Genomic DNA, 18,664 nt, shown 5'->3' on the forward strand with positions numbered 1-18,664 from the left:
CCGGGTGCCCCTCAGCAGGCTTCTGAAAGTTAGCCAGTTAGAAGAAAGCACGTATGGAGGCGGAGCTTAAAGAGACAGGCGCTCAGTTTAGACAGATGATGAACTACATGAGACTCATTTAAATGAAAATGCTGATTTTAAGCTAATAGACTGCTTTTGCAGAAATGCACCCTGGGAGTTGAAGTCACATAAAGCCTCGACTTCACTCTGTTAGGGACGGCTGGAGACCCGAAGGCTAAGCAAAGCCAACACAGCCTAAACGCTCCGCCCACAAGTCTGCAAGGTCACAAAAAATTAGGCACGCCCTCGCACTCACCATCTGATGACGTCACAGCGAATCAATATTAAGTAAATTCATACTCACGTGACTTCCTATTCAGTCGGGACCGCTTGCGGTTCTTGGGGCTGGACGACCTGCCGGAGGGATTCTTTGTAACAGACTTGACGAGTCGGTCCATGATCTCATCTGTGGCGTCGTCCTGGGAGCTCGTCTCGTCGTCTTTGGCTAAAGACATCTTGGTCAGCTCCACCCTGCCGAGACCTGAGGACCAGAACCGGAACATTAGCCACGAGCAGGAACGTGATAAGGAGCAGGGCGAGGGCGCCTGGGTGTTTAGGAAGTGTATTTATCCCAATTTTCTAACTTTCAGCTTAATTTCAGTGTGAAGCAGAATCTGCCAGACTCACTAGACGACCGAATATTTAACTGTGATTGGTTTAAAAACTAAATTAATTCAGAGCGTGCCGAAACAATCTCTCACTACGTTAGTTTATAAATGGAGTCATTATGTTGATGGAAATGTTCGGAAAAGAAAACACTGCAGTTTCTTTTTTTCATTTTAACCAACCAGAGTAACTCTGAATGAGTTTCTACAGCGTCCGGTGGAGCGGCGCCGGCCGCCAACGGCTCTACTCAGATTTAAGCAAAAGAAAATGATTTCACTTTCTTCGCTGCAGCTCCAGCAGAGGTGACAATATTCAAGTTTTCATGCTTTCCAATAAAAAAGAAAAAGCTGATTTAGTCTGAGTTCGAATCACGACGCCGTCACATTTTTCTGCGTCCTCACCAGTGTTGGTCAAGTTACTTCAAAAATGTAATCAGTAACTAATTACTGATTACTTCCCCCAAAAAGTAATCCCGTTACTTTACTGATTACTTATTTTCAAAAGTAATTAATTACTTAGTTACTTTTTAAAAACACGATTTACAACCTGAATAGGTGATAAAGTGATAGATCTTTCAGCCCAATTCTACTTTTTCTGCATAATCATCATACAAAATGTAATCAAATGGAAAAGTGTGTGTTTACACACTTTTTATGGAATCAAACTCAAAGTAAGGTCAGTACTTCCACGCTTTAAACGCTGCACGCTCATACTCTCTCTGCACTCGATATATGATCCATTGTTGATCTGCACACAGCTGTTGTCACGAACGTCGCACTCGCTTACGTCACTGTCATGAGACATTCTCGCAAAAAAAAACAAAAAACAAAAAAAACAAACAAAAAAAAAAAATCACGGTTTTAGTAACGCAGCGTTCCTACGGGAAGTAACGGTAATCTAATTAGTGTTTTTGCAATAGTAATCCCTTACTTTACTTGTTACTTGAAAAAAGTAATCGGATTACAGTAACACGTTACAAGTAACACATTACTGCCCATCTCTGGTCCTCACTCCGATGACATCAGCACCGGATCTCACCAGACATTGAGATCCGGTCTGCAGACTGCAAAAGCAGCACGAGCCTGACGGCCTTAAACGTAAACTGATGCTGGCGGTAAACGTGGCGCCGACAGTCAGTTATTGTGGGAGTCGTGTGGAGGTGAAGAAAGCTGCTGGTCTTACTGTGGACGGCTCGGGAGCGCCTCAGGCCTCTCTGATCACAGTTCAGGGTGCTGCTGCGACTGATCAGCAGGTTCTTCATGTTCTCATGCTCCTCCTGATCTTGGTCTGCCTCCGCTGCCATAGAAACGGGGGACAGGCTGTCCGGACGTGACACCGCCCCTGAAAACTTTTCCGTCTGAGGACGGGAGAAAGAGGATAAGCCCACTTTAGAATATAATATCTGTAAACAGTGATTTAATCTCTAGATTGTAAATGTTTTCTTTTATTTCCTCTCTGTTCAACAGTGAATTCTGGGGGCATCCTCTAAGGATTGAAGAAGCGTCACAAACTGCAGTTCCCCGAGTGGCCACTGGAGGCATACTCCAAAAGTGAGTCACTCCCCATAGACTTCCATGTTAAAATGTCCAACTTTACAGCAGAGTTAAACACATTTACAGCCTGCTGCAAAAAAATGTTTTGGTCTGTAAAGCTGATTTCCTCCTTTGCAATAATCACACAGGCAGTAAACTGATTTATACCTCGTCCATTTGAATTTAACTAAAGCCTGAAGATGGAGGCGTGGCGGCTCTGATTGAGAGGTGTGTTTGCAGTGGTGGTGCCGTTCTCTAATTAATACAAATATTTGATATTCTATGTAGATAACGGTGTTAACTGATTACCACTGGTTTAAATCAAGTAACTCAGATTTTGTGGTTCTGTTGCCGCTGACCTCTGACCCCTCTGACAAGCAGGGGAGAGTCTTACCTCGGTGATCATCTTTCCTCGGGTCTTGGTGCGCTCTCGGTGAGCTGCGCGTTTCCGTTTGATGGTGAGCACTCGCTCTCTGGTGGTGCGATATTCCAGAGCGAACTCGCTGATGATCCGACAGAAATTCGTCACCTTGACGTCTCTGACCGAAGACGACGGCTGACCCAGGAACAGCAGGAAGGAGTGGAACCTGGAGGAGGAGGAGGTCAGTGCATCATCGTGCCGAGGACAGTGTGTGTGCGCGCGTGCTGATGTGTCACCTGTTGATGACTCTCCTGTGGACGACCTTCAGGATGATGATCCTCTGCGTGCAATCCTTCAGGAAGTCCGTTAGTTTGTTCTTCAGCGCCGCTTTGGTTTCATGTTTGGCCACCACCTTCAGGTTGTTCCATGATGCTTTGCAGCGTCTTTCGAGCTGGACCAGGTACTCCGACAGCAGCTCAAAGTCCACCTGGAGAAAAAAGGAAACTAGTCAGCGCCAGGTGATTTTACATCAGGGCGGCGTGAAGGTGAGAAGGACTGAACTGTACTTTGGCCGAGCGGGTGATGGCGGGGATCTCAGAGTAGACGTCAGAGGATTCTGGGTAATTTTCCACCACCAGGTTACAGGTGTGATGAAGCAGAGACTGACGGTGAACCGTGTCCTTCACCTCCACCACTTTCTCCAGGTAACTCAGCTCAAAGCCTTTAGCCTGCGCACACACACGCACACACACACACACACAGATTCAGAGGACGATGTTTGATCTTCACCTGAAATCTCTAATCTGTTTCGAGGAATAACAAACTGGCCCTCGCTCTCAGGGATAACTTTTGCATGTAAACAAAGCACCGTGCACGTGTTTGAGATTCTTACCCATCACAGAGGCGTCTCATTGGCCAGATCTAAGATCCCAGACGAACTACCGCTTGAAGATACGTAACCATGGTAACCAAACCCCACCCATGACATGATCCAAGTAATGATTAGCACATGTGAAAAGTACACTACGCCTAGTAAAGTAAAGATACTTGAACTAATAGATCATCACCATCCAGCAGTGTCTGTTGTGACACAGGTCACTACTGCATTGCATTGTGGGATATTATATTACAACATTCCCACAGAAATAGCTTGAACGTGGTGTAGTGTCCAACAAAACAGCCCTACAGCGCTCTTTGACCTCGCTGAAGTCACAAAGAACAGTTAAACAGCTGGGATCTGTTTTTCTGACTCAACTGATTGATCAATGAGAAATTAGCACATCAGAGGATTTGAATAAATACAGATGTAGACAGATGTGCAGGCTTTTTAAAGGCCTGATTCAGAGCTCCAGCATGTGGAAATAAAGCTTAAATCAAGCTCTTTCAACCTGATTTTATCTCACTTTTAATAACGTGCAAATACGTCAAAGGAGCTTACAAAGAAAAGCGTCTGGACTTCTTTAAGTTGCTTGAAGACGTTTCACCTTCATCCGAGAAGCTTCTTCAGTTCTAAGGTCAAATGGTGGAGAGTCCCAGATATAAACCCAGTGGGAGTTTCCCCCCACAGAGGGACAAAAGGACCCCCTGATGATCCTCTAATCGCCTGAGTCAAGGTGTGAAACTGGGTTTGGGTCCCAATCTCTGCCTGATTGGGACCCAAACCCAGTTTCACACCTTAGAGTCCCTTAGAACTGAAGAAGCTTCTCGGATGAGAGGTGAAACGTCTTCAAGTAACTTAAAGTCCAGACGCTTTTCTTTGCAAGCTCCTTTGACTACGATGACCTGGATGACTGAGAACCTTCACAGACAACGTGCAAATACATAAACACAAACAAATGAAAGCTTCAGCCGAAAGTCCGTTTGAGAGCACAAACCTCCCTCTTGATACTGCAAAGTCTGAACTTTCCCTTTAGAAATGTAAAATGCTGCTGCTGTGTATTTATTCTAGCTTGGTTTGCTAGTCTGTAACCTTTACAGTTTAAACTGTGCAGTGATGATGACGAGGAAGATGGCGACGACATCCTAACAGCGCCTTCGATCCCTTTCTGTTAGGGCAGCAAACACGATGCAGCCTCTGGAACAGCCCTGCTGTGGTTTATGTTCAGTTTTCTTTGATGTGATAAAGTGAGGAGGACAGCAGCTGTTAGCAGACCTGCTGCTACATCCTTTTTAATCAGCCATTCAGTATTTTAAGCCCTGGTTCGTTTACTGTCACAGATCATAAAACTCTATAAAAACTGAATACATCAGTGTTTAGGAAAAGAAGTCGGGGCATAAACAGCTGCTTCCATCTTCCTGTGAGTAACCGTGCATACAGCCTGTCTGAACAGCAGGGTGCAGTGAAGGAAAGGTGAGGCTGTGGCTCTCGTGTTGTGTAGCAGCTGCTGTCAGCTCAGATTAAAGCACCGCCGACCTCCCTGCTGCTGACTGGCTGCAGTCAGAGTGCTGTCGCATGTCGCTGAACCACCAGGGAGAAGTGTTTTTAACCTGACAACCAAACTACTCGGTGCAGCAGCTGTTCAGTTTATTTGGATACGTCTGGAATATGTTATCACTGCCTGCTGCAGCAGTAAAATCACTCATATGCAAGTGTGTTTATTTTAATGACGTGTACAAACCGCACGTGAGTTTTTCTAACCATGGAGGGATTCACATTTCCTGCTGAGAGAGTTTCTACACCTCTTGTCATGCTCTGTGTGTGTGTGTCTATTTAGACAGCTTTGTGGGTACATTAGGGTTATGCTATGATGAGTTAGGCATTCACTTTTGATGGTCAGGGTTAGGCTGAGCGGCTAGGGAAAGCATTATGTCCTCACTATGATATCAAAACTAGAATGTGTGTGCGTGGGGTTGGGTCCCTCCTCACGTTGGAGCTGTTGAGGAAGTTTCCGATGGCGAGCAGCGTCGCCAGGATTCTTCTGAAGGTCTGATTGGAGGCGAGCTGCTCCATGCCGAGCTTCAGGTCAAACAGCGGTTCGGCTATCTCCTGCAGGGGGCGACACAGTCACAACATTGCAGTATAACAGCCTAACTATAATCAGATCCAGTTTTTCTTGCTGAGCTGAACTCAGGTGACTTTCAGGTGTAAATCTAATGATCTGCAATCAGCTCGTTACCTTCTCCAGAGCCTCGTAGTTCAGTTTGAAGGCCCAGAGCTGAAGGCGGGGGGTCAGGCCGTTGATGGAGGCCAGGGTGAGCAGGAACTGCTCTGCTGTGCCCAGAGGGAGGTCGGGATTGGCGAGCTGAGCCTCCTGGATCTTCTGCTTCTCCTCCTCTGTGGGGGTCATGGTCAGGATCTTCTGCTCAGGACAGAGAGAGAGCCCATAGCGTTAAAGTTGAAGATGAACCAGCAGACTGTGATCCGTCCGCCTGCAGGAAGTCACCCCTACCTCGATGCCCTCTTTGCTAATGGCGAACTCGTCGAAGCTGAGGATGGCCGACTTGATGACGTGGACCGCTGGCAGGACGGTCATACCGATGTTGATGGCGTTACTCCTCTTTGAGTCCAGAACCAGAATCTCAGTCTTCTTGGTCTCCGGTCCTTTCTGCACACAAGCGACATGTTAAAACGCGACGAGCGCGACAGTTTTCCTGATCAATAATTCCTCCTCCAGCTTTGGAAGAGAGCCGCTCGCGCACGACTAGCAGTGTCAGCGCTTCCTGTGATGTCATAAAGTTACACAGTAACACTTCAATCATCACTTTTAATGGTAAACTGATAGTTGGTTAAACTAAATACACTGATCACCAGTGTTGGTCAAGTTACTTGAAAAAAAGTAATCAGTAACTAATTACTGATTACTTCCCCCAAAAAGTAATCCCGTTACTTTACTGATGACTTATTTTCAAAAGTAATTAATTACTTAGTTCCTTTTAAAAACACGATTTACAACCTGAATAGGTGATAAAGTGATAGATCTTTCAGCCCAATTCTACTTTTTCTGCATAATCATCATACAAAATGTAATCAAATGGAAAAGTCTCTTTTAAAACTTGTTTTATTAGTTTTAATCTTTAACTTTATGCATCAAGCAAACATTTAATTATCTGCAACATTCTCTGACTGGAAGAAATTTGTTTAACATTTAAACCTGTTTTCTGCACATTCCAGCACATAAAATATTATATTTTGTGTGTTTACACTCAGTCTTTCAAATAGATGCAAGTAAAACACAGCAGAAAATAAATAAAGTCAAAGACTAGTGGTCCTGTTGCTCTATTTTCACCTGTAAAGCAGGAGTGGGTAGGCGAGGGTTACCCTGGTGCAGGTGTGCTGCGGTCAGTGGAAGAATCCGCGAGTTTCTCTGTGAGTTTCCCATTACGTCGTAGCTACTCGGAGCTTGTTTGGAAGTTTAGGGGGTTTTTTCGCTGTAAAAAGAAGTTTTCTTCCCACGCACAACGGACACTAATGTTTTTGTCACTTTTTATGGAATCAAACTCAAAGTAAGGTCAGTACTTCCACGCTTTAAACGCTGCACGCTCATACTCTCTCTGCACTCGATATATGATCCATTGTTGATCTGCACACAGCTGTTGTCACGAACGTCACACTCGCTTACGTCACTGTCATGAGACATTCTCGCAAAAAAAATCACGGTTTTAGTAACGCAGTAACGCAGCGTTCCTACGGGAAAGTAACGTAATCTAATTACCGTTTTGCAATAGTAATCCCTTACTTTACTCGTTACTTGAAAAAAGTAATCGGATTACAGTAACGCATTACTGCGTTACTGTCCATCTCTGCTGATCATGTTCATTTTCTGATTAGTATTCACTGCTTGTATAATTTGCGGTTTGAGTTGAAACATTAAGTGTAAAAGTGAAGGGATTTTTACAGCCCTGCTGGCGCCCCCCCTGGTGGTCAAACTGTGGCAGTGTGTTTGACATTGATACTCTTTCTGCAGCCTGCCTTTTTGTCAGCCTCTCGAGTGCATCTCATTTTGCTCTCTGTGGGTCTCAGGGAGCGTTTTAAGTTTTTTAAGAGAATCTATCATCCACCCACCTTGGTTACAGCGAGCTCCTTGCCTTTGGACTCAAATAGATGCTCGAGGCGGGGCGGTGTCCACCGCCACCTTATCCAGAGACGACCCACACCGTCCCCCGACCGAAGCGACACTTCTTCGGTCCATCTGCCTGCTTCAGCTCCTTCCAGAACAGCTTCACCGTCTTCTTCTTCTTCTGAGAGGCACCAAGAAGAGGAGGATGAGGGGGGAAGCCTGGTGGAGGTGGAGGAGGAGGGGTGCGAGGCCTCCCGGTGGAGGAGGTGGAGGAGGAGGGGGTGCGAAAACCTCCCGGTGGAGGAGGTGGAGGAGGAGGGGGGTGCAAAACCTCCCGGTGGAGGAGGTGGAGGAGGAGGGGGAGGAGACCCCGGCATGCCAGGAGGTGGAGGAGGAGGGGGAGGGATTCCAGAGAGGGTGAAGGATGAAGTGGAGCAGTCCAAGGTGTCTATGTCCAGGACGTCGATGTCCTCCTCATCCAGCAGGTCAGAAAAGTCCAGGTCCTTGATGCGTAGGGCGGCGGCGCTCGGTTGCAGCTGTCCCAGGCGTCGGTGGAGCTGCCAGGGGCCAAGCGGGGTCATCTGGGTGGTGTCCAGACTGCCGATGTGCGCCTCGGCGTCGATGCTGCTCTGCTGCCGGATGGAACGCTTCTGATGGTGGATGGAGACACATTCATCAGCTTTACGTTCAACCTTCAAACTGTTTCACGCACACGTGGGCCAAAACATGACGCGGCCCCGCAACTCCACCTGCTCTTTAGCACCAACGTGAAGCCAGCGGGCCTCAAACTGGAGCCGCTGATGCAGGTGAGTGTGGGAGGGGCTACACAAGAAAGCAGCACCACTTTAATAAAACAGGAGCTGCAGCAGCATGCTCCTGTTATTGTTGCATGTCATGATTTGTAGAAGAAAATTTTATGAAAAGCAAACAAAGCTGATTTGTTCTGCTCGCCATGAACGTCGCGTCTCAGAAATGACCTCAGCACTCGTTACAGGAACTCTGCTCCTCACAACATGTCAGAGAATCTCTAGATTCCTGTTGGAGAGGTTCAGCTCCTCGCCTGAATGTTCTCATCGACCCAAAGAAACTCGACTTATCCAGACCATCATGTTTTGGCTCGTACCTGTACAGTGACTCGGTGCATCAACTAAAACCCGGTTCACTTTAAAGACAGATGCAGATAAGTGACTAAAGAACGAAGGATGAACAGAAACACTGCTTTTAAAAACCTGCGGATGCGCAGAGAAGAAGAAGAAAAGCATCTGCAGACAGAATAACGTCCGTCATGTTCTGACCTGTTCTTCAGCCAGTCGGGCTCGTGCCGCCTGCGTCGAGCCTTCCAGACTCGACAGCTCTGCCCTGCGGGAGGCGCTGCTCTCGTTGGAGGTGGAGGGCTCTGCCGAGCGCGCTTTGAAGCTGGACAGACGCTCAGTCACACGACCGCGAGCAGCCACATCGTCATCTGCTGGGAAGGGGAACGAAATCACAAAAGAACAGGAGAACGTTTTTGCAACTTTATTAATATATATGACAATAAATAAAGTCTGGGATGTGCAGCGAGCTGCAGAAATGCGGCTCTCTCACCAGGCACGAAGCTCCTCTCTTCTTCATTGGTGTTTGCAGCTGCAGAGGGGCTCATGGGTCCCGTCTTTGAGTAGAGCATGTCGAGCTTGAACTTTGTGTCGTTGGATAACGTGCTGCCCTGTCGCTGCACAAGCGGTGCTGCAGACAAGAACACTGGTTTTTAAGTTTATACCAACAGACGGATTCAGGAGAAGATGTCCTGCAGTTCCTGTCTCTGCCTGTAGAGGGCAGCTGTAGGCTCTCACCTGGGTCATCCTGGGAGTCTGAATGTCCGTTTGTTTCCAAACGGCTTGATGTTGAGTCTGAACACAAGCAGAAGAGTAGCTGTCAGCTCACATTCACTTAATCTGGAGTCACAGGAGCAGCATTAACACCATCACACAGTAACAGAACCACGACGTGTACATCAGGAGGCTGTGTGCAGCTCTGTGACTGTAATGTGAAGCTTTACCGTGACGTGACGGCACTTCGGCTGCGCCCTCGTCCGCCGTCCCCTCCAAAGTTGATGTTACAGCATCATCAAGTGGCAACTTAATCTCGCTCAAGTCTTTAGTCTTTAGCTTCCTCTGCCACTGTTGGACAGCCAGGATGCGCAGGAAGGCGTCTCTGAGAAAAGAGAGAGAGGAGAGGGGGGAAGGGATTAGACCTGATCCCAGACTTCGAGGCTGCTTTGAGGAACCGGGAGGCAAAGTTAAAGAGGACCTTTTCAGTCTCTTCTCTTATTTCCCATCTTCTTCTGATTGTTGCACTTTTGGACGATCATATTAAAGGTTTGGACTTTCAAACCTTCAAATAAATAGGTCAACATATTTAAAAGCTCAGGTGCTACTTATGGAGGTTTGCCAATCAGGAGGGTGGGAGGCAAATTTAAGTGGAAAAGGTCCCCCTTAAGTTACTTTAACGCCGAATCATCGCAGTCAAACTGATCTCAGATTCATTTTTATTCTCAACTGCAAACCAAACCAGCTCCTGGCAGATTAAACACCAGCAATTAGACTCCACCCAGAGTTACAAAAAGACAAAACCAAACCAAACTCAGGACCGGAGGACGCCGTCAGCCCCACCACCAGCAACACACCCCTCCGCAGCACTGAAACATCCCACCGGTGCAGATTTATAACTTTAATATGTCAGGATTTGGACAGAGCGCTGAGCCGCGGAGCCAACAAACACACACAAAGCCAAACACAGAAGTTTTATATGGTGTTTTTATTATTCAGTTGTTCTTGGCCACCAAAGAATCTCTTCTCATTTCAGCGTTCAGAGGTCCGCGCTAATTTAACATTTTCTAGTTAATTTTATGAAATGAGACGCTCTTTGGTCACATGAAGGTCAGTTTGGATCCATGGTAATCATAATGTGTCTGTTTGAGACAGCTGTGAGTAGGAGAGACTCGATTGGTCCCAAAGTTGGACCCGGGGATGGGCTCCTCTAAGAAAAGTCATATTTAGATAAAAGTGGAGCAGAAGCAGGAGACGCTTCTGAAAAGTCCAAACCACCTTCCAAACACAACCGACTGTGTTACTGCTGAAAACAGGCCGTGTGGGGTGTTTTCTGACTCTTTGTGGTCGTTTTGCATCTTTTATCTGAGGTCACTTCATACAGAGACACGGGGGTCCATCCACGCCTGTAGAGAAATTCACTGGGACAAAAGAGTATTTTGTAACGTTTCCGTAAAATGTGCAGAAACGTTGCATTAGTTACATATTCAGACAGAAATATTATCATATCATCTTCTGATTAGTTTAAAGTTTTAAAGTGGCAGAGATTTGGAGGCGTCTTCAGAGGTTTCTCTTATGACACTTCTTATGTGAGAAATTGTTTTTATTGACAAGTACACAAGTTTTAGCTGCAAGCGTACCGAAAAGTACGCTATACCATGTATATCAATACACATGTAGTTAGCTTATTTGTACCAGTACAGTGCAGTACAGTGGAGTGGAGAGCGGTACTTTTGGAGATGGAGCGGGTCCAGGTCCGGGGGACCGCAGAGCTGCCGGGTTCGGCTCTGCGATCGACAATCTGGGCTTCACGTCTGTGTTTAGTGGCTGCAGCTGCCTCCCAAAAATCACACAGCTACATTTTTGCTTCACTTTATGAGTTTCTATTGTTCTGGTCTGAACCACAGGAGGACAACAGATCCAGACCAGGACCAGGACCAAGAGAAAACTACAGGAGGGAAATAGATAATCTACATTTAGCACAGAGATACTGGAGGATTTGCTTGTGCTTCTCATTTGTGTGAGACTTGAGCTGAGAACATTAGAGACGGCGTCCCTTTGAGCTTCTTTGATTCGTTGCTGCACGTCCTGCTGCAAAATGTGACCCCGCAGCAGCTAAAGACCCTGACATGCACACAGACTGCATGTAACATGTGACAATGCATGAATGCATCCAACGCATGTTTCCATGCTACATCCCGCTGCTACAAACAAGCTTCAGCTTTCTTTGAAGGGATCCGTGTCCATCTACTCTGAGAGTTTCCTTTTACAGTGCTGCTTTCTCTCTTCGGTCAGTCGACAGAACGGCAGCCATCGTTGGCCGAACGATCACGACGAGACCGTGCACGCCGTCATTACACCGAAACATCGCATGATTCTTTCACGCCGGTCGCCTCGTTTGAAAACCCAAAATGACATAAAAGCAGCAGCCTTAAATCTGCATTAAGGGAGTTTAAATGTCACTCAGACAGCGTCACAACACACAACCCAACCCACTGAGGTGATGCAGTCCAACCAACACACACACGGGTGAGTTACCGTCACTTTGAATTAGGGCTGCCACAAACGATTATTTTGATAGTCGACTAGTCACCGATTATTTTTGCGATTAGTCGACTAATCAGATCATCATCCATTGGACGTAAAACGTATTTTACTTATTACTTTTACTTACGTACAGCTTATTGCACCAGCAGCATCTGCTCTTATATAACTATCATTAGCTTACAGCTTTAAGTGTTTAAGGTATGTGCTAACTAAAAATAAAGACAAGATGATCGTTTATTAAATTTTAATGAAATTTGCAGATTGTTTTGGTGAAGTTTAATAAACTCCTTGCTATCTAAAATATAACAGGACACCGGAGTATATTCTCCAGCATCTCACACTTCTGATAATCAGCTGTCTGCTTGACGTTTATTCAGCTGTGTAAAAACTATAACTTTAATCTCAGCCAAACAGATTTACTCAGGAACAAATAAAATACTAAAAAAGCCAAACAATAACATTTTTAAGTTATCTAAGTGACTTATATATCATGTTTAACCTGAGTAGCGAAAGACGGCGGTGGGTTTGAAAATGATTTGCTGGGCGTCCGGTGTTCTCACGGCTCTAGTTAGCCTAGCCCCCGGCTAGCTATCGAGCTAGTGGGTAACAGACGTCTCCGAAAACGTCGGAGCGCTTTTGAAAATATGTGGTCTTGATAAACTGAGCAGATATTTGAGGTTTACACAGCTACATTCTCGCCTGAAAATATGTTAACGTCTATTTTGTGACCCAGAAAGATTAATAAGAGTAATATTAAAACTAACTCGCTACCGCCATTGTTGGAAACTGAGCTGGGCGCGCTACTTCTTCTTCTTCTTCGGGGTTTAACGGCAGCTGGCATCCTTGTACATGCAGTGCTGCCATCTTCTGTTTCAGTCCGTTATTACACTCTTAAATCCTACTACTTATTCCTGCGTCTTTTGTGATCTTACAAAGCTTCAAACGATGCGTCGACTATTAAATCAGTCGTCGACGATTTTGATAGTCGACGTAATCGTGACTAGTCGACTATCGTGGCAGCCCTACTTTGAATCACATGAATTAATCACTTCCCGTTGACTCACCTTTACTCCAAACTACAAAGAGTCCTAAAGTTGATTTCAGTGATGACACACACAACCCAAACACAATCACCAGAGCCCGACAACCATCCCTGCAACTCCCAGCATGCAGTGGGGCTGCACCAGTACTTACTCAAACTTCCTCAGCACTGGCTTGTCCTGTTTTACATTACAGTCAACTGGGCTGTAGAGACACAATACACATCTGAGCATGACACACACACTCACACACACAGAGAGACACACCAGGTGCATCATCCTGTTCAGGCAGCAGTTGCATGCTGGTAACCGGCTACTTTAACGTGAAACCTGCTGACAGGTGCTCAGCTGCATAAAAACCCTCAAAGGAGCCCCTTCAAAGTCAGACCTCTGTATATGGGGCCCAGCCTCTAACAATGACACAATCCAGAGAATCACGTAAAAAAGCAGAAACCGAAACCAAACAAATAGAGCCTGAAAAGAAAAGCGTTCAGCACTGAGAGATGACTGAGGTCAGTTAAAGGTTCCCCTCCATTACTGAAGCACCTGAATCCAGCCTGATGTACAAAAGTGTTAAAGACTCATTTTATGCAGCTGAACACCAGACTGACGACTACAGACACACAGGACGATGAGGAGGAGCAGGAGGAGACGTGTACTTACAAGAAGATCTCCTCATCCTCCCCAGAGCTGGGAGAGGAATAAAAGGAGACGGGGGAAAAAAAAGGGAGCAGGAATTTTGGAGGAGAGACAAACAGACGACACATTATAATGTTATAACTGAAAGAGGAAGTGCGCCGAGTGTAAAGAGTAATAACACAGAGAGCGAAGAAGCTGCGGCCCTGCAGCTCTTCTTACTGCATCGTCACAGTTTTTATCAAACTGAAAATCAGAGCCAAAAATCATCTTTGACAAAAAAAACTAAAAGGTAACGAGACGTCAACAACTTAAACATGGAAGTTCAACTAAAATGATCGAAAAAGATAAAAATGTCAGATTTTAAAAGATTGCAATAAAGATAATAATAGATAAGATAAAGAAACAGTCCTAAAAAAGTATCGTTTTAGAAAGAAATAAAAACAACGTCAGGAAATTATCCAGGAAAACTGACACAATCCATCTCAAAATAATAATTACATCAGGAATTTAAACACAGAATATAATCAAGTTTTGTAAAAGACAAATAATGAAGGTTACAGATTAAAATAAACAACAAAGTTCCAGAACAACGCTGGACCATTTAAAAGGCTAAACTTGATCCCTCCTGCAGTGATGACCCTGCACAGCGATGCCAGACACACGTGGTTTAACCGTCCGTTAAACAAACAAACAGAAAAACAGAGCGCCCCCCCCCCCCCCCCCCCCCAAAAAAAAACAAAAAAAAACAACAAACTGATTCACTTACTTCGCTTTAGTTTTGGGCTCCGTCTTGTTGTCGAGCTGCTGCAGATTCGACTGGGAATTCTCGCGCAGAGAGAGATCTGGCGAGGATGGACTGTAACACACACACACAGAAGAGAGTGAGACTGCTTTAAAAACATTGCTCTCTGCCAGTTCATTCCACCACTGCTGTGTGTGTTGCTCCACGTCTGCAGCGACCATCAAGAAAATCAGTGCTACTGTCAGAGGATAGACTTTAAAGTTCTGATGCTGGTCTATAAAGCTCTGAATGGTTTAGGACCAAAATACATCAGTGACCTCCTGACCCAGTATGAACCTTCCAGATCCCTCAGGTCATCTGGATCCGGTCTTTTATCAGTTCCCAGAGTCAGAACCAGACACGGAGAAGCTGCATTCAGCTTTTATGCTCCTTATATCTGGAACAAACTCCCAGAAAGCCTCAGATCAGCTGAAACACTCAGTTTATTTAAATCCAGGTTGAAGACTCACCTGTTCTCAGCTGCATTTGAATAAAGCACCAAATCTGCACTTTTAAGCTTAAATTTCAAAACTTACATTTTAACTACTGATTTTATCTACTGTTCTGATTTTATCCGTTTTGATTTTATCTGTTTTGATTTCATCTACTGTTCTGATTTCATCTACTGTTTTGATTTTATCTGTTTTGATTTTATCTACTGTTCTGATTTATCTACTGTTTTGATAGTTAGTTTGTTTTAATCAATTTTAAATCATGCTTTTTATTTGTTTTTGTTTCTAATGTCTCTGTAAAGCACTTTGAATCACCTTGTTGTTGAATTGTGCTATACAAATAAACTTGCCTTACTGTCAGCGTCTGGCTGGTCAGTGAGGAACATGTGACCAGATGTTAGCTGAACCCTTGATGAGTTCCTGCTATAGCAGGTTTTTCACAGAGCTGTGGACAGAGTGGATGTGACCGAGTCCACGGTGAGTAAGACTGAAATCTAAAAGTTCAGCTACACCAGTTTACACAATAGTTGCCTTAAGCTTGTGTGGTATGAGAAATATACATGATAGTGACAAACACGTGTTATTGGTCCGTAAAATAAGTAATGACAGTGATTGTGAATACTAAAGGGACTGAAGGCATGGCAGCGGACAGAGTGCTGCAGGGAGCACGAGCATGACTGCAGAGTGTTTGTTAGTCGACAGCAGACAGGCAGGAGTCCTGGTTGCAGGTCTGAGGTCGGTCTCAGTGCTACAGACCTGCAGTCGGCTCGATGCTCCTCAGAGATGGAGCTGGTTTTGGAGAAGAACCTGGACTTCCTGCTTAGACCCAGAGACGACATGTGGTGGCTGAGGAAAGAGCGACTCCTAGTGGTCAAGATGCAGGACAGCACAGCGAGAGAGAGAGAGAGAGAGGGGAGGGAATCGGTGGTTAAATCAGAGACAGAACCGACACCAAGACACCCAGATGAGGAAAAACAAACCCAAAACAAACCCAAACAGAAAAAGAGCCCAAGATAAGAGGAAGAAAAAACATAACCAGAGGTGAGAGAAGGCGTCCACGGTGGTGTGATTTGTTGAAAATCACCACAACTGGAAAATCCTCCTGATTCTTCTGCCATCATGACAATAATCACCTTTAAAAATATTTACACCTGTTTTTAAATCATCAATCACTTAAATAAAACAAGAAAACTTGTGATGTTTAGGCCAGGGGTGTGGATCTCCAGGCCTCGAGGGCCGGTGTCCTGCAGGTTTTAGATCTCACCCTGGGTCAGCACACCTGAATCACATGATTAGGCCTCTGGAGAACTTCAAGACATGTTGAGGACGTCATTTAAATCAGCTGTGTTGGATCAAGGACGCATCTAAAACCTGCAGGACACCGGCCCTCGAGGCCTGGAGTTTCTCCAGGCGGTGGTACATGTTCAAATAAGGACCACATGAAGAACAGGATGCAACGTTTCCCAGCAAAACATTCCTCTGTAGTGACAGGATCGCCGCTCCTCACGTCAGCTGTTTTCAGCGTTTCTGTTGTTATGGCTGATTGGTGTTTAGATTATAATATAGATCACGACGGTTTCAGTAACTTTAACAAGTCTTGGTTGTGAACCCAGAATGACTGAAACCAGTTTCCCCTCCGGCTCTGCGATGACTAAAACACAACTACCTGCCGGCGTCCCTTTAAACGCCACATTTCTGCAAAAACACGAGCAGAAAGGTTTACCCGCTGAGGACAAACATTCCTGCTGATTGAACTCACAGAAAAGCTGCTTCCAAACAAAACACGCCCCCCGTCTCCCCCCCTCCTCGCTCCGTCTGTCGGTCTAAACTTGGTAAACTCTGAGCAGCGGGAGAAGGCGACGGCGCAGACCGCAGCACCCGAGGGAGACGCAGTCTGACCGCTGCCTCCGATTAACAGCCGACACGGCGTTTGACCAGCAGGAGAGTCACGATTGCAGGAAGGACTTCAGGTCGTTTCCTCCCACAAACCAGCAGATTGTTATACGAGCTTCCTCGAGATTAAAGGTTACATAGCTCTCATCGATTAGTCTCATTGATTATTAATGATCAGAATCAGGACGTAAAGGTCATGAGCAGAGTGAACTCACGGGCTTGGCGGCGTTTTTGTTCCCTGCTCCGTGTCCACGGTGCCGTTGGGGGACACGTGGGGCGGCAGCGGAGATTCTCTCCGGGATCCGGACGGACTGGAGGAGGAGCTGCTGTGCTCGGAGGCCAGCGGGGACGAGGCCCTGCTGCCGAGACCTGCCGTGGGGCTCGGGGAGGAGATGACCGGGGAGACGATGGGAGACGCAGCGGGGAAGACTGTGGGAGACGCAGCGGGGGAGGCGGCCGGTGACACTGAGGAGTCGACAGAAGACGACAAGAAGAGGGTAGGAGTGGTTGGGGCGGTGGAGGGTGAGGGCGTGGGAAGACTCTGACTGGACAAGTGGCGGCGGCCCCTTGATCCGTCCTGCTCACCGGTCGCCAACTTTCTTCTCTCTTTACGTAGGAGGGGGGAGGAGTCATCCACCTCACCGTCTTCGTACTTCAGAGTATTCTGCACACACACACACACACAAAGAAAGACTGAGCATGCTCCAAGATCCCTCATATAAGGGGTAACAGAAGTCACATGACTGAATGACGATGGTGCTGGTTACAGACGTGCGGCTCATAAATTCAATGCTTCTCATATTAGCGCCATAAATGCTGTGATTGCTGCTCGTTACACACTGAAGCGGCATCGCTGTGCACTGACACACATCCTAAATCTCGCCCTATCAGCACTCAATGTTGGGATGTTGTGCAAAATGCAAATAAAGCCGAGATGGAGCCACGATTTTTTTATTGATAACAGTAAATGTTTGTAAAGGTTGAACTACAGCAGGGCAGCTGTGGCGCTGAAGAAGACGTCTGTTTGGAGGCAGCATGTGTTCCTCAAACATGTAAATGGATTTAAATCCCTGTTTTTCGTCGTCACCTCGTATATGGCGAACTGCATCCGCAGGTCTGACTCCGTCCCCTTGTTGTTCATGTGTTTGCGGATGACGGCCTCCATCCCCAGCAGCTCCAGCTTGTCCGTCACATCGTAGAACGAGTCCTGGTCCGGGAGCGCCGCCAGAGTCTGAGAAGCACACGGAGGAGCGAGTTTGTACTTCCGAACTTCTGACCTTCTCACATTTGGAAATTTTGCTTACCTTGTTGATGAGTGTCATGGCAAACACGAGCAGCTCCGTGTCGGCGCCGTTCCTCTCCTCCAGGACCTCCATCATATAAGTCCATGGCTTCACACCTGCCAGACACACACAAGAACACCTGATCATCATCGGCTGAGCACCTGGTGAAGCTACACGTCACATTCAGGGCATCAGAGGAAGAGGTGATAGGTCACACGGAGCAGCTAATGAGAGTAAACGTTACAGACACGTTATATGTGATCCTACATCTGCGTTTTTGTGCGCACCTCTCTGTCCAGCCACGGTGTTGACGGCTCTGATGAGCAGAGGACTGTTGGACTCCGAGTACTCCACGAAGACGATGAGCAGCTTCAGAGCAGTTTTCACCACCAGGCGAGACTAAAACAGAAAAACGTGTTGAGCGTTTGACCAGCAGGTGGCGTCGCGCCGCTGCTCTGAGGTCCCAGGACTCACCGAACTTGCCGTCAGCGTGTACAGCCACTGCACCGTCTCGTTGTGGTTGATCACGCCGTTCATGCCGTCCACAAACAGCATGATCTGACTGAGAGCTGAGGACACACAGACAGACGGATGAGCGCTGGCGTTTCCACAGAAGGCTCCAGCAGCTGCACACGAGCCTATAATCTGCAGCGCTGACTCAGCTTTCT

General features: G+C 46.5%; 1 protein-coding gene across 1 annotated transcript in view; it reads right to left on the reverse strand.

Annotated features, from left to right (window-relative positions):
• fhod1 (formin homology 2 domain containing 1) overlaps positions 1-18,664 on the reverse strand; it is a 56,144-nt gene that overhangs the window by 3,094 nt on the left and 34,386 nt on the right. The window contains 25 exon segments of the mRNA XM_085161417.1: positions 365-541; positions 1,849-2,023; positions 2,593-2,785; positions 2,856-3,046; positions 3,126-3,287; positions 5,426-5,545; positions 5,676-5,858; positions 5,949-6,104; positions 7,562-7,612; positions 7,614-7,646; positions 7,648-7,878; positions 7,880-8,206; positions 8,852-9,018; positions 9,141-9,278; positions 9,386-9,442; positions 9,592-9,746; positions 13,103-13,153; positions 13,612-13,638; positions 14,354-14,443; positions 15,577-15,684; positions 16,929-17,377; positions 17,801-17,944; positions 18,018-18,112; positions 18,284-18,395; positions 18,471-18,662. Of these exon segments, the coding sequence (XP_085017543.1) occupies positions 365-541; positions 1,849-2,023; positions 2,593-2,785; positions 2,856-3,046; positions 3,126-3,287; positions 5,426-5,545; positions 5,676-5,858; positions 5,949-6,104; positions 7,562-7,612; positions 7,614-7,646; positions 7,648-7,878; positions 7,880-8,206; positions 8,852-9,018; positions 9,141-9,278; positions 9,386-9,442; positions 9,592-9,746; positions 13,103-13,153; positions 13,612-13,638; positions 14,354-14,443; positions 15,577-15,684; positions 16,929-17,377; positions 17,801-17,944; positions 18,018-18,112; positions 18,284-18,395; positions 18,471-18,662 (3,784 nt within the window).

This window comes from Neolamprologus multifasciatus, chromosome 1 (assembly GCF_963576455.1).
Source record: "Neolamprologus multifasciatus chromosome 1, fNeoMul1.2, whole genome shotgun sequence".
Taxonomy (NCBI): Eukaryota; Metazoa; Chordata; class Actinopteri; order Cichliformes; family Cichlidae; genus Neolamprologus; species Neolamprologus multifasciatus.